Source organism: Plectropomus leopardus, chromosome 3, assembly GCF_026936395.1.
Source record: "Plectropomus leopardus strain MGB_pleo_1.0 chromosome 3, ASM2693639v1, whole genome shotgun sequence".
In the NCBI taxonomy this organism is placed as follows: Eukaryota; Metazoa; Chordata; class Actinopteri; order Perciformes; family Serranidae; genus Plectropomus; species Plectropomus leopardus.
In genome coordinates this window covers 21984174-22009435 of record NC_142178.1, presented here as the reverse complement: position 1 = coordinate 22009435, position 25262 = coordinate 21984174, and the positions used below count along the sequence as shown (strand labels likewise).

Genomic DNA, 25262 nt, shown 5'->3' with positions numbered 1-25262 from the left:
TTTTTTCTTCTAATTTCTTACATTTTGTAGGACATTTCTTGCCCCCCCCTTCAACTAAATATATTGTGTTTGATTGCTTGTATTTCACTATTGATATGTTTTCTGGGTGTGGTTTCCAAATAAGCCAGTATAGGTTTCTACCACATCATCACATGTACTTTTTCTGTTTTATCCCCATCATGCTTTGTATTATATATAACATATAAAGTAAAATTTAAGACAGACAGCATCCCATTTAAAATATTTTATTGATAAACATACACTTGCTATAAAAGACAATGAACTGAGCGCTCTGTCCCTCTGAGTGATGAAGATGCTGTCAGGTGTTCAGATAGAGGCAATGACACACAGAGGAGAGAGGCGTTCAGCTCAGACTCTGGGGAGGCAACACTTGTGATAGAGGCAGATGAGGAGAGATTATAGGACACTGTGATACTGTCATAGAGGAGGATAATTAACAAGGAAGCAGCAAATCACTCTGTGTCATTGGTTTAGCTCATGAGAGAGGGTGGAAGAGAACAGCAGGTGATTAGAAGATCCATTTGAGATGTGTTTTTTGCTGGTATGGAACTGTGCTTCAAGTCAAATCACACACTACATACATACCTGTACGTGCATAATTTCATACAGACACACAGACACACAGACACACACACACACACACACACACAAACACGTGCTGAGACCCAAAGGTCCGTGTGGGTGTAATTTACCCCTGCACATACACTAGCCCTCTCACATTCATTACATAAGGCACTGATTCGGATGCAGTCTATGAGAATAAACAATGGCTAAAACATCTTAAAGGGAAAATATTTAAAAATCCAAAGAACAAGTATATAATTAATAACATGCATTCTCATTCCTGTAAAATTAATTAAGAAAAAAAAAAGCTTGCGTAAGTTAGCGAGATTCCCAAAAGAATTCAAAAATATCATGATGATGTACAACATACGAGAGGAAAGTTAAAGTTCAGCTGCTGAGACGATAACAACAAACTCACACTACTTCATCTGAGCAATACTCACAATAACTTATATATGTTCTTTCATGCAAAACTGTAAACACAAAACCCAAAAATGGATGAGAGGGTATGATGACGAGTAAGGCATTATAATGGTCAAGCTACTTCCAGTTATCCAACCCAAACCTGTCACATGGTCAGTGCAGAAGCAGGGGTTAATGAGTCAATATTCGGAGACTGATGTGCAGTGGTTCAGCTTTAAGCATTGAAAGTGTTAACTGATACTTATTTTAGTGTCTTAACTGTGCTAAGTACAGATGTGCAAAGGTCTAAACACACTGATTTCTTGATTACATCCATGCTACACGTATTAAAATGTTAAAGTGTATACATGTGTACAGTTAATAAGTGCACACACTATACTGTGTGTGCATGAGATGTTGTGTCACTCAGTCCGTGTGTCAGTCCAGTTTTTGCTCTCAGTAAAATCCATAAAGTTGTTTGTGCATTTCGGAAAAAAGACGATGATTCCAAGATTTTTTCAGAGCATTCCGGAGTGTCCAGAATGTGAGTCAAGGTTCTTAAATTCTTCTCTGTCCAATCACTGACGAGGACAGCAGGGGGGCGGTTCCAGTTCAAGTGCAGCTCATCATAGTGTGGTGGGCTGACCTCTGCCTGCATACAAACGTGGAAATATGACAGATAATATGACTAATAAATCTACATTGTACCTTGAATGTAAAAAAAGTCTAATCTCATAACTTTTAATAAGGTCGATTAATAAAACGGTTTGATCTTATTCTTGTTAGAATTACTTGACAATACTGAGTTGACGGCAACAATTTTGCTTCTATCTACATTTTATGAAGGGTCTACTTGAAACAGACAGTTCACCCTAAAATCTCACAACTAGTGTAAGACAATAAATGTATGTGCGTGTCTGGTCACACGCACACTGATATGTTTCTGTTTTAAAATGTAAACAATCTCCATACACACAATTGTTTTAAGACTGTTAAGAAATATTCCCTTACATACTAACATGCCTGAAAATCACATGATCATTCACGTACATTGGGCATGCATGCATTGTGTAGACAGGAAGCAGGTTGTCTACGCTGCAGTTGGTTGCTTAGTTAGAGAAAATACTACTGAGATGATAAAAAGCAAGACCAGAGATTTCTTTGCTTGAGCTAATGACAAAGTGGAACTGTCAATAAAAGATACATGAATATGGCAGTCAGACTGAGAGCCATTACTGATCAGACCCAATCAGAAAGAAAACATGCATCATTGTTCCAAAAAGTCTCTGTTTCCTCCCATTCAGACTAAAATGCAGCCCCAGAGTTTTCAAACTAAAATGGGATTAGCAGTGGTTTTAAAGGTCTCCGTTTTAGGGGTTCTGAGAGTAGCGTGAAAGCTGAATGTAGCAATAGTTATGCATCGTGTGTGTGTCTGTGTGTGTTTTCACCTCGAGATGCAATATAGCACTCATGACAGCTCAGCACGCCATTACGAATGCGTACGTCAGTCCCTGTAGTGGTGTCACCCAGCTGCCCTTTACACACTCCACACTGCGGGAGACAAATACAGTTAACTATTAACATTATACACACATCTTACCACCTTGGAGATAACTGTGATGGAGTACACATACAGTAGTCAGTTTTATATGTCTTCAAAACATTTACACAGAAGTCAATAGTGCCTCTGTGTTAAGTAACATAAAACTGTATAGTATAAAGTTCCCTACTTAGTGTACATGTGTGTATTAGAGTACCACAGCACCTTGAAACACTGTATGTGGAAAAACAGTCCCAGTGTATCGATGATCATGGCGGCTCCTTTTCCCAGAGGCTGAGAACAACCAGAACATAGTCTCTTCCCACTAACACACCTACACACACACAGAGAAAGCAGGAAAGCAGACATTAAGGCATCTCCACTCCATTACACTGTACAACCTCATTTCTTTCAGAGAAGGTTGTGTGTACGTGTGCTCGCATCATACCTGCTGGGTGAGGGAGGCTGAGGTGATGAAGGGGAGGTCTGCTGTTTGCTTATTACAGCCTCATGTGATTCGGACCTTTGGTGAGAAAACAACAACAGAAAAATAAATATATGCACATCCAAAACATTTGTATTATGTTTCAGATGATTACTGTTTATACGCAAGAAAAGTCTGTTAGGCTTAAAAAAACAAAATGTGTATTTTCAAGGTTAATGTCAAACATAAAATGCGGCATATAAAAGACATTTTCACCTTTAAAGAGTGAGTAAGAAATTATGAACCCTTTTTTTTAAATCTGTACAGTAGAATACACGATTCAATATGACATAAAACACATTCATGCGGTACTTGCAGCCATTTGCTGTCCTTTGAAATCTCGGCATTCGATTCAATAAGAAAACACAAGTAAGTCTTAATAATAAGAGCAAAAAACACATTCTTAAGTAATGCATAATAAATGCATGCCACATGATGACTGCCGCCATTAAATAATGCAGGCTGTATCGTGAATTCCTGATGCTCACCACTGAAAGATGATAAAGTTTATGTGATTTATTAATACTTAACTGAATATAAATTAATGATAGCAATAACAAATTCCTCTTAGTACAAATGAAAAGTTGAAGTCACAAGCAACAGAATGCTCTACTGTGGAATTAAACATACTTCAACAGTTTTACCTGGTCTGGTATGACCAGTATAGTAGCTAATATTAGCATTATAAAAAATATCACTGTATGATTCAGTGACTGAGTCAGTTCACTAATTTAGTGACTCTTTTGTGCCGCTGTTGCATTCGCCTAGCATTTTAGATAAATGTTAAACAGTAATTTATATTTTAGTATTTTCTCATATTTGTCACTTCTGTCTACAGTGGTCGGTACCAAATTAGCTGTAATATATAGAAAAGAGCATCTATATATATCTTTTTCATTCTTATTGTGTTGCAACACAAGCACATATTTTTATATTTTGTTATACATTTTTCAAACTCGGAACAACAACCGAAGATTTTTATATTTTTATATATTTTACATGCTAGTGTTAATACTGTAGCACATCAGAAATATTATATATATTTTTTCATAACTCATTCTTGTTTCTACTCCTATAATTCTCTACACTATACATCAGAGCAACTGTAAAAAACCACCATTTCCCCTGGGGATCAACATAGTATTTTTTAAAATATTTTTTGTCTGGCTTTTTCACCTTTATAGGACAGATAAGAAGTGAAAGGGGGGAAGAGGGAATGACATGAAGCAAAGGGTCTGAGGTTCGAGTCAAACCTGTGGCCGCTGCAGCGAGGACTCTGTACAGGGTCACCTGCTTTACCAGGTGAGCTAATGTGCGCCCCGTCAATAAAGTATTTCTGACTGAGACCCATGCATTTTATCAGCCTCTTAAAAATGTTAAATAATAAAAATGACAAAGGCATCAATGTTAAATGTATTCAGGACAAAAATGCAGCAATATGGGACAACCTAAAATGACACGCAAGCATCCTGGCATACCTTTTGACAATGTGTGGCTGGTTAAGCTGAGGGTTGCGATCCAGAGAGGCCGTCTTCAGCAGTTCCTGTTTCTTCAAAGGTTCACCGTCACTTGCAGAATCTATAAAAAAATATCAGAAAATAAACATTTACTATGGACACACTGAGGACTACATGATCATGATCGAAGGACACACACGTAGACAGCTCCTGCATTAGTCAGTACTGCTTTGAGCATCTCACCCTGGAAAAAATGCAGCTTGGATGCGTGCTGATCCTCGTTCCCAGGGGAGCTTCTTTGGCCATTTTGCTGAACAGGGACGTTTCTTGCTTCTGTTTTGTTGTTTTCTGGAGCTGTTGAAGTCGTCCCTGTCTGGTTCAACGGGCAGGTGGGATTTAAGGGCGTTACAGTCTCCTCTAGGATCCTTCTCTCCTGGGAGTTGCATAAACAGAGTAAAAACACAACAAATGAGACACACACAAGCAATGTGAGATGCTTTTGATTACATGTGTTTGTCAGTCTGTGTGTTATTCAAGGTTACAAAATATTGTCATAGACACAATTTCAAAACTTTTCCATGACTTTTCAAACACCCATTTTTTTTCTTGCCCCACTTGCCCAAGGCTTTTCAAACATTTAAGATTCAAGTCTATATAAAATTAATTTCGGTATCCTAGTGATGTGTTCAAAGACTGTCAGAAATGTTAAAATCTAACAATAATTTCTGTTTTTATGTTTTCAGCCTATTTTTTCAAAAAGATGTCCAAAACATTTTAAATTTTAGAAATTGCCCAAAACAAATCAAAAAAGAAAAAAATGCCATGCCTTCCCAACCTGTTTTTCTAAAATAAAATTTAAAAAGGGAAACAAAAGAACAGTTTTTATAAACATTGCCAAAAATTTAAGATAGAAAACATGCATTCCAAACCCCATGGGTATGTTTTCTTCAAAAACTGACGGTAACATAAATACATAATACAACCACAGACACATACATACCAAAAGTGCTTAAAAAATATTTGACAAGCTAGAAAATAAATTCATTGTTACATCAATGTGATCTAATTTATTACACACAACATATTTAGATGATTTTTCCAAAACTTTCAACGATTTGTACTACTTCCATGACTTTTCCAGGCCTTGAAAATGTGATTGGGAAATTCCATGACTTTTCAAGGTTTTCCATGACTGTGGGAATGCTGAATATTGTACCTCTTCATTGTGTTTCCTTTCCTCCTCTTCCACCTCGAGCTGTGCTTTCTCCCACTCCTTCTTCAGCTTCTCCTGCTCTCTCTGGTATTGCTCCTGCAGAAAAAAATTGTGCATGGTAAACACTTCATGCAAACAAAAGACATCTATGACACACACATAAACACACAGAGACACACACGCATATATATACACACACACATCCAGTACATCCTTTGCCTTCTGCTTTCTGCTGAACATTCATGGTGCCATGCACATCCACACCATTCCACCAGTGTACCTGTAGGAGGCGCTCCTGCTCCTGCTGCCAACTTTCCAGCCGTTTACGCTCCTCATTGGGGTCCCAGACCCAGTGATTAACACGTTTAGCCAAGTTCAACATGGGGGTCTCAATCTACCCAGACCCGACAATCACGCGCACACACATGTATACGGACCAAGAGGACAGAAAAAGAGGAAAGGTGAGAGGACAAGTTTGACTACAGCGACTACTGGAGACGAAGGGTCAGGACAGGGTCAAATTTAAGAATGAAGGAGAAACAGGAAAAACAAGATGGAGCTGCTGAGAGATACTCACAGTCACACTGCTCTCCTCAAGTCCTTCTGCGGCAGAGAAAGACACACACACACACACACATCAATAAAAATATAATTCAGAATAATAATCGGCTTCATAGGCCAAGTGTGTGTACACATACGAGGAATCTGACTCTGGCAACAAGATCATTTGAATGGGATACATGAAATGGGGGTTCGGAGAGTCCTCGCCCAGGAAATTTAGAGCATCAAATGCCTCTTATCCTGCATTTTGGTTTTATTCACCTATTTATGGTGGCAGTGACTTTATTTATGTAAGGTAACAGTGAGTACTAATAAGTAGTTATAAAGATTCAAAGATTCAAAAAACTTCATTGTCTGTCACATAGTGACAGAAAATTACCTTCAGTTGGGGGCTCAAACAACATGAAAAAATCATTCACACCAATGAGACTCATAAAATTACAAAAAAATCACACAACAGTGCAATAGATCAATAAAAACACGAGCGCAACACTACCAAAAAAAGGGATGACTATCTTGCCTCGTTTATAAAGTATATCGCGGTGGGAATAAAAGAGTTCTTGTAAGTTTTCCTTTTGGCCACGGGTACTCTAAAATGTTTGAAGAATAAACTCGTAATTTAATGAAAATAAAGTCATAACATTCCCTTGATTCCTCTGGCCTGCTGTTCATTATGTAATTCAGATGATCTGACTCAGAACCCCGTTTGGGACTCTAGTCTCTGTATGAGGTGAAGTTTAAGCAGCTGCAAAATGCTCTTCACAAGCAAGAGTGGAAAACCTAAACTAACTAAAAACACTTTTGATCAGGCATTAATCTCCCCGCTGTGTTTCCTTTTAGTCCACACAAATGTGAACTTCACCACCTACGATAAAGTGAAGCCCACAGATCCTTTTCAGTGGAAAGCAAATGCAGCGAGCTGCAAGTCAAGAGGATGCACATCTAGCTGATGGAGCCAGATGTAGCTGCAGCCTCTGACACATGAAACGGCGAGGCCAGTCCTTTTACCGATGCTGAGCTTGGGAGGCCGGACTCATAGTAGAGAACAAGATCTGCTAACTGTTTATGTACCTCATACATGTGACACTGACAAGAAACAGTGTTATTGCTAAGGACAATCCAGTGGTTGCTGGATTTGGTAGGGATGTGTCTCTACCTCATTCTATGCTGTTACGCAACAATGACTAACAACATGTCTACAAGTGTGTTTCTGTAAATTGTAAACAAATACAAATAATGCAAAGGAATATGCTAAAAGAAATTATGAATATATGCAGCAACAATCATGCTATAACTAAACTATAGTAAATACTATAATTCACAGTGTTACCTGTGACAGTGGGTGAATATTCCTGCATGCTGTTGGGTGATGTAGCTGGCTCTGACTTTTTTTCCTCCACTGGACTCCCAGATAGTCCAGAAGTACCGTTGACCTGAAAGTCAAACATTCAACTAAATGAATAAAACATTTACTGGAATAAATCACAAGTGCTTAAATTATCTCTGAACGGTTTCAAGTCCAGAATATACTGTACCATAGCATTTTTGATTGTCTTACTGTGTTTTTTTTCTGGCTTCAGTTCATGTAAATACAATATTAAAATCAACCTGACTCGAAACTTGCTTTACATAGGACACCCATCACAATAAACAGCAGAAGAGTGATTCAGGTGAGGCTCTTGTCCCTCCACCGTGAGTTACAACTTCTCCTATAAAGTTCTTCAATGAGAATTGAATCTTTTTTTGTACTTAATTTTTGATGATTTAACCCTTTAACACCTGGGGTGACATCAGTGTTCTTGTGCTGCCTTCAGATGGCTTTCCCAAGCATTTAAACCTCTGAAACCTGAGAAACTGGTTGGATTTTGTTTTGGGTCTAGGGGCAGAGAGATGTCGTATGCTATTAAGCCCTCTGAGGCAAACTGTATTTTGTGATAATGGGCTTTACAAAATAAAATTGACTTGACTTGAAATCCTGGGACACAAACGGTATCAAGCAACTTGGCAAGAAACGTCCTGCAACTTGCAAAGAACTTGAAAAGGTGGAGAGAAAATTCCCTGACAATTAGCTAGGGTGATAATTAAATATCATTTAAAAAAATACAAGGGGAAAATGTCCAGAAAATATAATTCCTATAAATATATGTTTAAAAACATGTTACATAAAAAAATTAAGGTCATTTTTAAAATATATTATTGTAAATATATTCTTTCTTTGTTTGTCTTTTCTTTTCTTATTTTCAGGTTGTTGTTTTTTTTTTTGGTAACTTTTCACTAATTTCTTGCTAATTTTGGCCAGTCCCTGTTAAGTTGCTCATTGCCCTCTCCCCATGCTTTTGAAAGAAATCAAGCTAATTTGCAGCAGGTTTCAAAGTGTCAAACTAAATGAAACTGGGCCTGACCTTGTGTAATAGCCATGCATAGCTAAAATGAATTTCTTTATTACTTTTTTAACAGCACCCATGCTTGCTTTCAGTTTGTCTCCTGGGTTTCATTTTCCACTAACACAGCTCATGAAATGTAAGAAGAATCAATGGCTGACTCTCGTGTGGTCTCAGGTTTCAAGACTTTCCATAAACACTTGAATGCACCAGGATGGAAAATTTATGAAAACAATTCACAGTTTTTATCTGTACGTCCATGCAGCAATGCAGTGATAACACATCTCTGACTGAGAATAAAGACAACTGATTTCACCTCTTACGAGATCCGATGAAATACCTGCAGGCTGATCATCATTGTGTATTAAAGAACTGAAACCTAAGTGTGTATGGATGGCTACAAAAATATACTCATTATAGAAACACTACCTAAATACCAACTGTGTGTTTTTGAATATGGCCAGCAGTAATGTGAAGCATTCATTAATTGCATTAATTGAACCAACATACAAGAAACACAGGTTTTCTATTATTTTACATGTCACTTGTAATATTACCTGTCCGTTGCTTTGGATATCTGGGCGATGTGGCTCCACATGTGTGAGCTCCGTCACAATAGTTGTCGTGATGGTGCAGTTTCGACCTCCAATCAGGGAGCTGATGGCTGAGCCCAAAGACGAGGTCGATCTTTCTGTCTGTGGTGGCGGCGTTTGCTCTACCTTCTCCTGACTGGTCGAAGTCTTCTCGGGGGGAACATCTTTCTCCTCTTGTATGGAGGGAACATCCGTCTCCATCTGTTTAGAGGGAACGTCTGTCTCCATCTGTTTAGAGGGAACGTCTGTCTCCATCTGTTTAGAGGGAACGTCTGTCTCCATCTGTTTAGGGGTAACATCCTTTTCTGTCTGTTTGCAGGGAACGTCTTTCTCTGTTTGTTTGGAGGGAACATCCAACTCCATCTGTTCAACAGCAACGTCTTTCTCCGTCTGTTTGGAGGGAACATCTTTTTCCAACTGTTTGTGGGGAACATCTTTCTCCATCTGTTTAAGGAGAACGTTTGTCTCTGGTGGTTGTGAGGGAACATCTCTGACCTCTGGGGCAGATGGAGTGGAAGCAGGTAAATCCTCCATCGTCTCTCCATTCACTCGCACCAACCCGTCCATCTGAGTGGGAAACATGCAAATAAATCAGGATTACAAGAACTTTGATTTTTTACATTTCAACTTACTGAAAGTCACACACACTCATGGATGCCATTTTTTATGTATTTGCGTGCAGTTTGAAGATATAGAAAATTTACAGCCTCTAGCACGCGCGTTAAGGGCTAAGTTGCAACCACATCTTCTACGACCACCTGCTAGAGCTGTTAAATTCTTCTTAACAAATGTCTTGCAAAGTAAACACAAAATTCTTTCACTTACATAATTGTTTGGGGCTACTTCTTTTTTGGGCTAAATCCACAACATTCTGGAAATTACAGTACAAACTAACACTGTTGACAGAATATAGGAAAAATAAAACCATAGATGAACTGCCTGTGCATGGTCAACAACATGAGCAGCAAGAAGCCAGTGGTCTGGGAACTAGCAGAATATATTATAAGTTCACATATTTCTATTCATCCAATGTGTCTTATATCTAAGAGAAAGTGGATCAGAGATTTGACCTTCAATTATTTTGTTGTGAACAGAAAAAAATTTAACATTAATATCTGAATCACAACATGCTATGTTGCATATGTGAAATGAGCTTCTTTTGCAGAAGCTCAAACATTAATTTCTGCTTTTTGAGAAAAGTTGATACTTTTTGCCACTGACATATTATTAACCCTTTAAACCTGAACAAACTTCAGTTTGACTTCTTTCCAAAAACAACTTAACAAGACATGGTTTCAAAATGAGCAGGAAATTAATAAAAACAAAAAAGTAACAAGAAAATGACCCAAATGTAAGCTCCCAAAAAAATAGAAATAAATAAAAACAGAAAAAAAATGTCTACATTGTTTTTTTTATGTCACACAATATTAAATATATGGTTATATTAATTATACATCTAGTTTTCTGGACATTTTTGCTCAAAATATTTAAATTTTCCTATTTTTTAAAATAATTTTCAGGTCCCTTTTCTGTCATGTTTTTACAACATTTCCTGCCAAGTTGCTCAGTGCCCTTTCCTCATGTTTTTAAAAGAAGTAAAACCAATTTGCATCAGTTTTAGGGGTTAAATAGCTAACCCAAAGCCTCTGTATTTAAAGGACCTGGGAATGAGACTAAACAATCAACTAAAAGCTGCCCGATGTTGCTAAAAACACCTTCAAACTGCATGCAGAGAACCAAAATCGGCATCCATCTCACAGAATAAGAAATAAAAATGTTGGAACTTCCTCCAAACAACAAACACCTCCTTTAATTAAAGCGTTAGCTCAGGCAGTGAAGTGGAACAGTGAAGTATCAGATGATGCTGACTGTGTGACTGATACAGAGCCCTCACCTTGACAGCTTTGTGTCCAGTCTGTGTGTTCCTGGGCTGGCAGTAGGGCTTGGCTGCCAGCAGGGGGACAGGTCTGGGGGACACAGATGAAGGAGAGGGGAGTGTGTGTACAGGCTGCGTGATTTGAGGTTGACCTTGTGCAGTCTGAGGCGGGGTGTGTTTGGTTTGAGGCTTTGCATCTCCTGTGATCGGCTGTATCTGATGAATGGTCGGAGACTCTGTTGGTTTAGATTGAGGCTCCTTCAGTTCTAGTGACTGAGGTGGCACATTTTCTGAGTTTGTGACGGGGCTGAGGGGGCTGACAGGTGATGGGGGACTGGAGGAGACAAAGACGGATGTCTCTTGTTGAGCAGCTGGATCTGTCTCCATCTCTTCAGGTTCTGTGTGACTCTGGTCTGAAATAACAGCTGGTTCTGGTTGGTGCGGAAATTCTGATGTTTCATTATCGGGGATTGTTGTTTTGTGCTCCTTGTCCACCTTATGAAGGTCATAATTGGGTTTTGAAGTGGATCTGGGCAGTTTTAGGCTGTCCAGTGTTGCGTCACTGATCGTAAAGCGAAGAGCGTAACGTTGTAAAACCATGGCGGCCTCCTCTGGAGTCGCTGCATTCCTGTAGGCTTCACATAACTCTGCCTCTCTGCGCTCCCTAGAAGAGAAGAGAGACATAATGAATTTGGTTTTTCTGATATTGAATGCTACTAAACTGTAAATTTTATTTTGAACAGATATCAAGGTTTAAATAAAGGTCTACTTTAAAGGGATTGTTTGTGAATGGGGGCAGCAGTAAAATGAATAATAGCCACCAAAAAATTCACAATCAGTTTAAGTGTTCGCCATATTTAGAATATTTTCACAGCACTGTGCTGTCAGACAGCCCTTTCTGACGTGGAACTAAAGCCATTATCTATGCTTTCTACAAAGCCACCAAACTCCAGTAAAAAGAAGACAAAAAACATTATGCGACCTCACTGAACATGGGCGATGTTGGTCTTCTATGGCCAACATAAGTAGGTGTAATTGTTTTTTTCTGAGACTTTTGTGTTTTAGTTTGGATCCCCTGCATTAAATTGCTTAGGTCTCATGGCAATACTCCACGCTGCTTCTTCAAACTGGGGGCGTACCAACTGCCATCTACTGTAGGTAATGATAATGGCAATGGATATGTACCTCATACAGCCAAACTTAAAAAAAATCTGAAATATACCTTTAAATAATCATCTCAATATAAAGGGACGCTTTGCCGATTTTCAATCAGCTTTTGCATTATAACAATGTGGGTAGTGCATGTGAGTGAACTGTGGTGAAATGGCACAGATCTTTCTCCTCATCTCTCTGCTCAAATCTGCAGCAGATTTCCGCTGGCTTTTGGGCTGTTGCTTGAACTACACATTGTACTCTCACATAGGGACAGAAAGAGTATTAAAGCGTCACAGACTAACTCAGACCATACTTAGATCTAACAGTAAATTAAGCAATGTTAATCAAATATAAACCAGGATTTTTTTTATTGTGTTGCCTATTTCTTGCCTAAATGTTAATGGAAATATTTTTAACTGACCATTCAACTGTAATTCAAGATTGTTTTTTACAAGACAGCTGCCCAGTTTCAATACAGGCAACCTGAATTATGTCTCCCACCAGCATTCACTGACAACAGTGCATGCTGATAGTTGTAGGTTTTCTACTTTTTGAGCAAAAGCAAATGCCACAACCCCTGTCTTCTGTTTTCTCTGCTCACTTAGCACCAATCTCAAAAATATGTTTATCTTCAAACTGCAAAGACCGCCCAGTTTTATGAAAAGACTGTCTTTCCAGCATTGAAATGCTTCTTTAAGGGCCATGTGCAACACTAATAAGGCGCTTTATTGTTATTTATCCTTACTTCTCCTCCACGATCTCTTTGTAGGTCTTAATGCTTTTCCTCTTGTTGCTTTCACTTCTCTCCTCCTTCATTCTTTTCTCCATCCTCTTCCTCTCTTCCTCTTTCTTGATCAGTTCCTGTGACGCGCTGCGACGCCGATTCTTCCAGGCAGCCAAGTCCTGTCATGGGTTCAGTGTCAAATAGTGTCAAAGGGTTAATTCAGGATGTAGCTGCTATTTGAATAAGATGCACATAATATTTTCCTTTCTGCTATTTAATCAAAAACTCCACGCTCAATTTGAATGTCATAAGACTCTTACGTTTTGCCAGTGGTCCTCATCTTCCTGGAAGTTGCTGTACTGTTCGTGCATGCGCTCATATCGTGATAAGCTCAGTGGTGGTAAGTGTCCCACCTCTTCCTCATTAAGGATGTCACTCATGCTCACGCTCCTGAAGAAGAAAAAAGACAGCATAATTTTGCATAAATTGCTGAATCTATTGACTTAGTGTATTCACTTTGTCCAATTTGGCTCTGGAAATCAGAAAATGTGAAATTTTAATTCAGAAATTGTTTACATTTGTCACTTGAGTGATTATCCCCAGCACAAAATTTCAAACAAATATGCTGTAATGTAGAAAAAATAGTGCACATTTAATTACCAAAAAGGAGCAGTGAGGGGAAAAAACATAACCCAATTTTCAAAATGAACAAATGATATAAACAAAGATTATCTACAACATATGCAAGACATACTCAGACACAACCAATAACAGTCCAATAAACACAATTACATTTTAATTCTTGTATGTCTTTTCTGTATATAGTGAATTTTATATTAGTTGTGTATGTGTTGTCCCACTCCTCCACACAATAACAAAAATATGTTAATGTGTTTCCATAATATAATCACAAAGCAATTAAACAAGCAACTGTACAAACATAACCTATAAATTCATCTTATTTTGGCAAGCCAAACACATTAATTTAACTTACAGAGTAGCTGAAAAATGCAAAACAGAATGGCATTTAAAAGTAAAACATGATGATGAAAGGATGTTAGTAATGAGTCATGACGTGACAAAGCACAGCAGTGAGCATGTTAGCTTGTTCTATATTAACCCTTTGAAACCTGAGTAAACTGGCCTGATTTTTATAAAGAACAAAACACAAAAGCACTGAGCAACTTAATAAGAAATGTTCCATGGAAATAGCATGGAATAAGTAAAAGTTACAAGAAGATTTTCTTAGCACACAAAAATAAAATAATAATTAAAAAATGAAATGACCTAAAAATTAAATGAATGTATAATTACGATAATTCATTTTCTGGATATCTTCACTATTTTTTGTTAGTTTTATAGTAATTAACTGTCTCTCTTCTCATTCAGATTATTTTTCTTGTCACCTTTTACTTTTTTCTTGTTTTTTGCAATTTGCAGGACATTTCTTGCTAAGTTGCCCTTTTTTCCATGTTTTTCAAAAGAAATCAAACCTTACTCAGTTTACTCAGGTTTCAAATGTATTAAATGCTTGCGAAAGGCATCTGAGCCAGTACAAGAAAAGTGATATTGATCCAGGTTTAAAAAAGTATATTTTTGAAAAAAAATTATATTTTTGGACGGTACTCTTGAGATCGAACGTGCACAGTGTGTGAATACTGTTGTCATGCAGATGCTCATCCAGGTTCACGCCGAAAGACTTACTCAGTGTCCTCAGACATAAAAGCAACTCGCCGGCTCATCCTAAAACAATAACAGAATAAAGTCGATGAGAGGAAACAGTAGGTGAGGGGATGAGCAGCATGGTTAATGTTCAAGTCACACTTCAGACTGGATGAGAGCTAAAATCTGAGAAGGGGAGTGATGAAGACACACAAAGAGGTAAATGGGAATCTCACATGATGGGAGGTAGATTATCATCATCCAGCCAGAACGGTTTCTTTCGTGGTTGCTCGTTCACATCCTTCTTATTGTCATCCACCTTTTCCTCAGCTCTTTCCTCCACACTCTGCTTTTTCAGCTCTGCCTCAACTTTACAAGTCTGGACATGAGCAGGACTGAGTGGAGGAGTGTGCGATGGGGAGGAGAGGGGCTCAGTCACATTAATGACAGAGGTGCTTGAGATCAGCATGTCTTGCTTTCCAGTCTCCTCCTTCCTCTCCCTCAGACCTGCACACTTACGGAGGATCGGGGCTTTGGAGGGCAGCGTCTGAGGTTCTGCTGCCACGGTAACGATGCTGCTAAAATCCAGTAACAAGGCCAAAGTTAAGAGGAAATACTGCTCAAAGGGTAAATCAGGACTGCATCACAGACAACAGAAAATGGCAGCTGATCTAATTTTTTTCTAAAGTTTTAGCCATGCTGTAGGTAATAAATGTGTACAGTGGCCAGATCACCCAAATTACATGAATACATACTACATTTTATAGTAGGGGTGTTGCAGTATACCAAATTGTTGCACTTCTGTAATTTGGGGAAACCAACCTGAGAATGTTAAATTATTAGGGTAGCTGCAGTTTTTGTCCCAAAGTGACTCAGCAGTGATTTACACTTTAAATAAAAAGATCAGCCAACTGCTGCATACTCAACTAGAACTGAAAAACCAAAGTCATGCCAAACAAAGCCAAGGTTAAACCTCGACAGCCTAAAGCAAAAAGGTCAGGAAACAAGCACAAACTTCATCAGACCATATGAGAACCATCACTCCAAAAATCCAACCATAACAGCAGATCAAAGTCAACTAGTTCTTTCATGTACAAATAATCCAAATCAATCCACATCAAGTGTCCAGCTGCTGGCACTCAAACACGGCGGCAAGGAACCAAAACAACAACACAGTCGAGTCATGATCGACTATAAATCATCCACAGAGATTATTCATGTCAGTACTACGGGCAATTTAACTTGTAAACATAATCAAACCTTCATTTTTGGCAGTAAAATATGTTTGTTAGTTGCAGTAGTTGGCCGACACCACAATCTCTTCATTCAAACGCAGGAAATACCTTTCATTAGCCATCTTCTCTGTGAGTTTAGGTCTGCTGTGTAGTGGCTTCATTGCAGACACTGGGGCGACGTTATATTTAACTGATCCAGGTACTGGGAGGAACTGTTTGATAAACTGGTTTGTTCTGGCTGCACTCTGGAATGATCCAGTCCTTCGAGCCATCATGTCATCTTTCTCCAGGTCAGGCACAGGCTCATTTTCATCATACTCATCCTCATCATCATCATATTCTCGTTCACTATGAGCTCGGATTATAGTCGCTTCAGGATGCAGCTGAGATGTTTCCATGGGAACTCTGGGTGGCTGTTGCTCCACTCTGTGAGAGAAACTCCTGGAGTTGAAATAACTAAACATTGAGCTGGAGAATCTTTTTGTCAAACCACACCAAGCGTGTTAGTGCCTCCTCACACTGTTAGACACAAATCTCAGCCCACCTGACGTTCAGTTTTTTGCTTCTGTCTGCCTGAACTTCCCTTTTGTTCCGCGGAGCAGCATCAGTGGTGACCTCCCCTTGTGTGGAGCGCTTGGTGCCAGGCAGAGGTAGGAAACGGTTGTAAGTCACTGTAGTGCTGCTTTGTTTATGGAAAACTCCTGTCCTCCTCGCCATCATGTCGTCTTTCCGAAGATCTGGGATTCTGTCCTCTTCCTCCTCATCCTCCTCCTCGAGCGATCTTCGTTCATACTGAGCCAGACGTGCATCCAGCTCAGCAGGAGTAGGAGGGGTTTCAGGGGTGGTTTGATTGAGGTCAGCTCCATCTACCTGGCTGTGAGAGCATCATGTAAAGCTCAAACTGCAGCAACAGAGATGGAGACTATTGTCTTAAAAGCCAGGCATGAACATGCAGAAAAGCAGGCGGCCACTAACTAAATACAGATCATAAGGAGGGAAACATTTTAAACAAAAAAAAACATTCAAAAGAATGTCTGAGCAACAAATAAATAAAGGTTAGAAGAAAAAAAACATGCAAAACTAATGCAAATTTACAAAATCAAATAAATAAAAAAGACCTGGAATGACATTTTAAACGCTATCCATCAGAGCCGTGTGATGACCGTTGTGGGGGAATGTTTCAATTTGAATGAAAATTGCTCAAACACTAATTAAAGTTAGCAAATTGTGCAGTTCTTACACTGTTCTTACAATCGGTTCCTACATATAGCTATGGAAAGTAATGCACCAAAATTCGTATATAACCACATGACCAATGCACTGACGGGAAGAAGAAGAAGGAAGTAGTGAAAAAAACTTAAGTCTGTCTAAAGAGGCAGGAGAATGGTGTTTCGAACCACGTGAAACCAAGTTAACTTTGAGATATTTTAAAGATACGTTCTCACCATGTTTCTTTTCCTGGACCCAACCTACATAATGTTAAGTGAGTAGCATCATTAATTGGGTGCTCATTCGTTAGATATTATACAAACAGTTGTATGTGCATTTTATAAAGGTATCATATACAGCGTTTTCAAAAATATCACAGGAATGCATGTATTGAATGCTGCCTCTGTAGCCCGACCAGGATTTTTGAGGCTGATATATTAGCCAGTACTTTTACATTAAAACAAACAATAGCCAAAATTTGATTGGCAACTTGCCATTGTTCTCTCATGAACTATGTAATGAATAAATTATTTTCAAACCATCTAACAGATATGTTTAATATTTCTCTACTGCTATTTGTTTTTACTTTTATATGTCAGTAATGATGTAGCTGCGATGAGCTAATATCAGTCAATATATCAGCCTGACCAGTTCATTGAGCTCTACTTGTCACAGCAGCTTGTACATGAGCAGCTTGCATGTGTGTGTGCATGGATAGGTGTAGATTTAAGGGGGGATGCAGGCGATATGTCCCCCCCAATATATGGAATATGTGCATATGCCAATAAGACACACAAATAGCAAAGAACTTGTTCATAAAATTATGCAGAAAACGAACAAATTGGTGCATAAAAATTCACCAGAATGCAGGAAATTATGTTTTTGATACTCAAAATTTTCTTGTGGAGAACCCCCACACTCCATACTTTCATATGCCTCCCTCAATGTTGAAACAAAACCTACACCCTTGTGTGTGTGTATGCCTTTGATTCCTACTAAAACTACAAGCAAATCACCACAATGCAGAGAAGTGCATCCAAACTACCTAATTTACCAATTCAAATAAGCTTGAAATGTAAAACATTTTGCAAAGCGACATTGACAAGCAATTCAATTAAATGACTTCATAAGTAACAGAATAGAGAGAGAAAGCTATTTGTTCCAGTCCACACTAATGCAAAAAGCTCTAGATCACAGCCACTGTTGCCTAAGTTGTCTTGTATTTGGCCTCGTCCATACCTGCGTTCCCGCTCTGAAAGCTGGGAGCCCAGGCCAATGGTAGGCATGGCTACAGTTGCCTTGGAAAGGAGTCGTCTTAGCAACTCCGTCTCCTCCCCTTCACTTGACGTGACTGTGTCTATTGGCTGCCCGATCTCAGTCACGCCCCCAAAGGTCACAACTTTGCTGTGACCTCGTCCAGCCTTTGCTGATCCGCTGAAAGGACTTCCATAATTTTTCTGCAGACAAGCCTGACACACAGGGGCAGGACTAGCCTCACTGTAGATGCAATCTCACAAATGAAGACACACACACACACACACACACACACACACACACAACAGCCAGCAAAAGAGCAGGAGGGAAATAAAAAGGGTGGAAAAGAAATCATGAGCAACCAGAGACAGAGGATCAGACTGTGAAGACAAAGGAAGGATGGGGTGGATATGATGAATCAGACAGGAAGTGTGGATGGACAGAAGAAGACAAAGCATGCAGTTGTGTACTTAAATCCCTTCAACACATACGTACAATCACAACATACATGCTGAGCTTTTTATCTACTCTAGGTAGCCACATTTTCCTGGTAACTGCTGCTCCTCTGGGAACACAAAAAACTCTTTATCCTATGTAATGACATCAGCGCAGAGGGAGAAAGACAAAGCCGAAGCAGTGCTCACAGCCAACAGTCGCCTCTCTTTTGGTCACACACACAGTCGCACACACACAATCTCACACACACCGGCCAGTTCCCTGCTCTGTTTCAATGCCTGTCAAAGAAGACTGAAGAGGCCTGAAGTGCACAATAGTGAGGAGAATAAACAAGCAGATGAGAACATGGGGAGCAACAGAGAAAAGAGGAGAAGGGAAATCTACGGGGATATATGGCTGCTCACAAAAGGATACACGAGACTAAAGACAAACAGCTGAAACTGGTGAAATATTGACAAGTAGACAATGGAGGTTATCTTTTGGGATTGTTTTTAGACATTTCTGATTGTGTTTCTAACTATAAAAGACTGTTAGAGGATGGTACTCACCTGGCATGACCTTATATCTTTTTAAAATTAACTATTTACTTTAAAGGCTGCAACAAATAACCATTTGCATTATGTAGTAACCTGTTAATATGTTTTTTGATTACTCAGTTAATCATTAAACTATCTCAGAACCCATCAGCTATCAGTCTGATGACGCTATACCTCTTGGGGCACCGGCTAATATTTCAGCAGGATATCTGTCCCAAAATTTCCAAGAATTTTCAGCTGATCATTTTCGGCTGATCTCAGAGGTTAAATAGATGTTTTAGAAAACAGAATCACAGAACAAGTCAGACTTTAGCCGATGGGTTCCAAATTTGCATTTAGCCAAATTCGTTCAGCCTCTCGACACAGACTGTTTACCTGCAGCTCAAACGTGATTAGTCAAAACTACTCAAACTACAAATGGGAACTACAATGCTTCCAATACCAAAATCTTGTCCCATTGCCAAAAGATTCAACAAATATATGCTAATATCTGTTTTTATGTACATGCCAGCGCGCAGTAGAAAAAATCCCATATTGTTTCCCCTTAGCCCAAGGAGAATATATATAGTGATTGTTTTGTCTTAACAGTCAAAACCGAAGATATTCTATTGATACAAAATAGGAAAAAGGTAACAAACTCTAAGATTTGAGAGGCTAGAATCAATAATTGTTTGGTATTTTGCTTAATAAATGGCTTAATGTAGCAGTTTGACATTTTGGGAAGTAAAGAGGGAAACAGCTTGTTTGACTCTACCAACCAGCGCCTCTGAGGCTTACTTATTAACACAGTATATTTCATTTGTTTAATCCATACAAAAATCAAAGTGTTAAATCAAGTTTTGTGGGGGGTTGCATGTCAGATCATTTCTATTTGGACACACTCAAAATTAAAATATAAATTTTTGTTTTTACATTTTTTTTATAACAGTCATGATCCTGGTCCCTTCTGAAAGGTAACTCTTTGTCATTTATTTCCATAAAGTTAGATTAAGTTTAAATCATACTGTAACAAACTAACAGATGCAAAAAGAAAACTAAAGTAAAAAGGTTTTTATCTTACTGCTCTGTCTTATCTGCACTGCTGCTATAAAATAACCGTATTTTGGTGCAATGGATTTTAAAATAGCTGACTCAAATATAGAGTCCTGACACGTTGGGTTCTAAGATAATGCATACTTACTTTTAGCAGTTTAGTGAGGTTTCAACATGATTGACTTCAAGCCACTGTTTGTAAGGCTTACTTTAAAACAATATTTGGTCTGGGCTGTAACTTCATATGAAAGTCTTTTGTAGATTATAGATTATCTCCTGCCTGTAATGACCTGCTTCAAACTGGAACTAAAACTAGAAGCACACACACACACACACACTGCACATCCTCCCAGTCATTAACAAACCACACACTCCAACATACAGCAGAATTGAAGTGGTCTTTACTGCATGTGTGCTGAAACAGAGAGAGTGTGTTGAGCACCTGGGTTCAGTCATCTTGAGTCTCTCCCACTTCTGCATATCTGCCTGGCTCATGGAGGCAGAAACAAAGCTCACCGGTCCTTCCCTGTGAGGGAGGGGTTTACTTTGGGCCCGCCTACGAGCCAGGTCATCCTTCTGCTTATTAGGCATCGCCATAACCTCTTCTTCCACCTCCTCCCCATCCTCCTCTTCCTCGCGGCGAGGGGCGGAGTTTAGGAAGGGGTTGTCTCTGCGTGTAATGATGTCAGGGACTGCTTCCTTTTCACTGTCCAATCAAAGAGCCAGTACAGAGGCATCACACGGCACACATCAAAGTGAAACACACACACACACGTCAAACCACAAATGACCACAACACCCAAAGACAGAGTAGGAAAATTGAAGAGGTTATTTAGCAGCGAGTTAGAGAGAAAATGCAAGAAAAACGGCGACGCACAGAAACAAACACCAGCTAACCTGATCTCCTTCTCCTGCAGCGTTTGCTGTGAGGCTCGTCTAATGCCTTCCCAGCGCTCTCGGTCTTTGTCGCTACATACAGGTGGCGGGACAAACTGATGCACCTTGGGAGCAGCTGGGCCCCGATGAGCTCGTCTGGATGCCAGGTCATCTTTACGAACATCCGGGACTTTACGCACCTCTGCCTCCTCTTCCGCGTCAGAGGAGGAGTCCCATACAGATTTCTGAGAGCTCAAAAAGTCATTATTGCAGCGGAGGATGATGTTTGGAGATGGTGACCTCACTTCATTTTCCTCCATTGTGGGAGGGCTGAGGTTGGAGATGGAATGGCGTGGAGAGGTAATTTCAGAGATTATTGAAAATCCAGCATTGCATGTTGTATGCAGAGGTACCACCGTGCAAAGTTCGGATTTGACATGCGTCTACAGATATTGTCATATGGCATGGTTCCGTTGATTTGTCAGAGTCAAAGGCGTCACTGTGCGTCAAATAACAACAAAACCAATGAGGGAGCAATTCATGAGCACTGAAACCTCCATTAAAATATTAATATCTAAAATGATTTAAATCATCTTCTCCCATATGTAAACCACTGAAAACGAGCAAGCAGTTAGTCTGATCTGTACGCCAACACAAAACTCATCATTAATCAGCCAGTTTGCTGCAACCTACACAAAACCAAACGCCAAACCTCAGCACCAGCATAAAGGTAGAACCAGGGGAAAAAAACAAACAAAATTACTATCAAAACAATCCGTTAGTGAACACGACCAAAACTGTCAAACGGTAGCAGCTCTCATGCTCCTCCTCTCTGACCTGCTGTAGCGAACGGCAGCAGGCAGAACTTTAATTCCTGCTTTCTCCAACTTCTGCAGCCTCCTCTGCTCCAACACTTCCTGGGTCACCTTCTCCTCTTCCTGTTTTTCCCCATTGTTCTCAAGTGCCCAAGTGACAGTTTTGGGAATTTTGTGGTGTGGTCCAGTTCTTTTGGACTGCTCTGGAGTGGTTTGAGGGTGACTGGGGAACAGCGCGTAATGGCAGGGAATGATTAGGAATGAAGTAGTTTGTGTGTCTTGTGTGATTTACCTTTTCCTCCTGCTCAGTTTGTGTACTTTTCCATTGCAGCGCTTAATAACTTGTGTGCAGAAAGAAGAATTTGCATCTGAATTATTTATTGCACTGATGTGTCGGTCATTACCTTCGCTGCTCTCCTTCCTCTGTGTGTGGTTTTCGCCTTGGAGTTGGAACGTAGGAGCTGGCGTTGGTTCGGTTGGGAAGAAACTGGTTAAAGGGAATGGAGCTTCTTGAATCACTGCTGGCTGTCCGTCTGGCCAACATGTCATCCTTCCTCACATCTGGCCTCCTGTTAGGGGCATCGGCCTCCGAGTCGCTGCCTCGCCCTGGGCAACAAAGAGCGATGGAGCATAAAAGAGAAAAGAGTGAAGAAGGTTAGAAAGTATGTCAGGAATTAGTTTTAATTGGACCTTGTATAACAACTCCAGCTCAGCTTCATATTGTTTCTTACAACAAACGTTAATAAAATCTTTTGTGCCAGCTCCAATTTGCTCCATGTCACTCAGGGCAAACACTATCATGAAATAGACAATGAAATATTCATCTTAAGCGGGCCAAACATCAGTTTTCAGTTGTTGCACCTAAAATAACATGATGGTTAGCCCCTTTATTTGGCGTGCAGATCGCAGTAAAACTAGCTATAATAGCTAGAAAAAAAGAAAACATTCCAGGGCGCCCTCCTTTCACGCTTAAGCTGTCCTATAAAAATAAAGGCAAAAGCCAAAAAAAAATCTTAGCAAAAGAATACATTGCAAGGTGGCTTAGCTTATATTTATTATTTTTGTTTTTATTTAGCACATTTTACTAATCATTTCCTGTTTTTGTTAATTTACTTTTTTTAATAATTTCTGCTAATTCTCTTGTAACTTTTTACCTACTCTAGTTTATATTTGGGTAATTTTTTTAAAGTTGCTAATTGCCTTCTCCCATGATTTTGGAAGAAATCAAGCTAAAGGTTAAGTTAAAGGATATTCCCGCTTTAATCCTAAGTGTCGATGTTATCTTCATAATTTTGGCGATCATTTCTATTGGCGATAGTGTTAGGTTATTTGCTGAGTTTATGAATGTGTCAACTTTGCTAAAAAAGTAGCCCGATGGGCAAGATGCACAAGCACTCACAGATTTTGAACAAACTTCAAGGTAAGACAAATTTTTTTGGAAAAGAATGAGTGATTATTAGCAACATTTTGTATGTGTCCAATTTCAGTTTTACCCCAAAAGAGAGTGACTTAGATACTCAACTAGACTGTTGGCTTGTTTGTAACCCGTCGAATTTGTCCTCAAACTCCAGCTCTCTCTCTGGACTTTTGGTGGGTACAGTGTTAACAAAACTGATAGAAATACTGGATAAAACTACAACTATATGGCCCAAGTAATAATAATACAGATATTTTCAGTGTAAATATCTGTCTAAATGTAACTGCAACACCTTTAAGAGGGCAGTCAGTTCATGAGAAACACTGATCACTTCTCTTGCAAACGGACATATTAGGTCAATTAATATCTTGTGTCCATCTGTCTTGTCAGGTAATAAATATTCATTTGTAAGATAGCACACTTTCTCTGTGACCTCCTGGGAATGTAGGGAAGGAGTCTATTCCTGGCTCTGAAATAGTGTTTTTCTTGTCACCCTGCTGCACACATATTATGCTGTCAACATAAAAGACACAAACAGGATGCCTGTGATCAAACACACACACACACACACACACACACACACACACGAGAATACACTGACATACGACAGGCAGGATGTTGACCTCAGCCTGTGTTTCCCAGGTCTAAATCTCTAGTGACTGCTACTCAGACCAACAGCTGCTGCATCTGGGGCACACACACACACACACACACACACACACAAACACACACACACACACACACACACACACACACACACACACACACACACACACACACACACACACACAGAGTCTGAGACGTTCAGCTGTTGTCCAGCGCGCCTGACTGGCCACAACATACCAAGGTTAAAACCCCAACATGCTGGAGAACGACTGTCAGACTATTTATGGATGAGTGGGTTTTGCGTTGCTGCTTTAAAGGAATAGTTCAACATTTTGGGAGCTATGCTTATATGCTTTCTCTCAGTGAGTTACATGAGAAGATCAACATTCACTCTCATGTTTATGCACAAAGAATGGGACCAGCTTATCTTAGCATAAAGACTAGAAGCAGGTGGAAAGATCTAACTCAGAGAGTTCCAAAATTTGAGAGAATCTGAGAGACATTGATCAGAACCAACCGTCGCTGTTGCCTCGATTCACCACATCAGGAGAAGGGCTGTGCTGTGAGCGGGAGCCAAAGGAGTCCAGACTGTCAAAAACAAACAAAACAGATTAAAAAAATATTATTGTAAAAAAAAAATGGGGGTTTGTGTCAATGGACAATTTGAACTTTTAATGAGTTTCTGAAATGTGCAAAATGTCAAAAACTGTATTTAACTTTTCGTCAGAAACCTGGGATACCCCTGGTGTGTGGGTCCACATATTCGGGTATGTGTGTGTGTTGACAGATGTCTCTCACCTGTCTAGGGAGTTGTCTCGAGTGTGTCGTGGTGGAGAGAGAGAGTCACTCCTCTCAGAGTCCCAGCAGTCGTAGCCGCTGTCTCTCACACTGCGTTTCTGTGAACCGTCGCCTCCCTCCTCACTCTCCTAACAAAACACACACAAACACACATCAGTCATCGGGAAATATATGGAAAAGTGTATCAATAGGGACGATGTATGAAGAAGTTAACTTGAGAGACAATACATGGATTGAGAATAGGGCTGCAACTAGGGATTTTTGTCACTTTTGATCAATGTGCAGATTATTTTCACGATAATTTGATCAACTGTTTAGTCTGTAAAATATCAAACAGTTGAAAAATGCTCATCATAATTTTGCAGAGTGCAAAGAGACCCCTCACAAAGTTTCTT

At 39.5% G+C, this 25262-nt stretch overlaps 1 protein-coding gene across 4 annotated transcripts in view; it reads right to left on the bottom strand.

Annotated features, from left to right (window-relative positions):
• Window positions 1–229: 229 nt before the first annotated feature.
• The window catches only part of LOC121941971 (LIM and calponin homology domains-containing protein 1-like), a 36670-nt gene continuing 11637 nt past the window's right edge, over window positions 230–25262 (bottom strand). The window contains exons 7-31 of one of the 4 annotated variants that reach the window (XM_042485025.2): window positions 24868–24995; window positions 24587–24657; window positions 22451–22652; window positions 22069–22269; window positions 21253–21561; window positions 20798–21061; window positions 18317–18574; window positions 16413–16742; window positions 15977–16294; window positions 14870–15208; window positions 14676–14714; window positions 13292–13421; window positions 12993–13150; window positions 11111–11756; window positions 9181–9783; window positions 7573–7675; window positions 6259–6284; window positions 5962–6075; window positions 5685–5777; window positions 4712–4901; window positions 4490–4589; window positions 2976–3050; window positions 2753–2861; window positions 2436–2538; window positions 230–1639 (exon numbers count right to left, since the gene is read on the bottom strand). In XM_042485025.2, the coding sequence (XP_042340959.2) occupies window positions 1614–1639; window positions 2436–2538; window positions 2753–2861; window positions 2976–3050; window positions 4490–4589; window positions 4712–4901; window positions 5685–5777; window positions 5962–6075; window positions 6259–6284; window positions 7573–7675; window positions 9181–9783; window positions 11111–11756; window positions 12993–13150; window positions 13292–13421; window positions 14676–14714; window positions 14870–15208; window positions 15977–16294; window positions 16413–16742; window positions 18317–18574; window positions 20798–21061; window positions 21253–21561; window positions 22069–22269; window positions 22451–22652; window positions 24587–24657; window positions 24868–24995 (4935 nt within the window). In that variant the 3' untranslated portion in view covers window positions 230–1613. Of the gene's footprint in view, window positions 1640–2435; window positions 2539–2752; window positions 2862–2975; window positions 3051–4489; window positions 4590–4711; window positions 4902–5684; window positions 5778–5961; window positions 6076–6258; window positions 6285–7572; window positions 7676–9180; window positions 9784–11110; window positions 11757–12992; window positions 13151–13291; window positions 13422–14675; window positions 14715–14869; window positions 15212–15976; window positions 16295–16412; window positions 16743–18316; window positions 18575–20797; window positions 21062–21252; window positions 21562–22068; window positions 22270–22450; window positions 22653–24586; window positions 24658–24867; window positions 24996–25262 lie in introns of all 4 variants that reach the window. The other 3 variants (XM_042485024.2, XM_042485026.2, XM_088075879.1) reach the window with 3 other exon arrangements.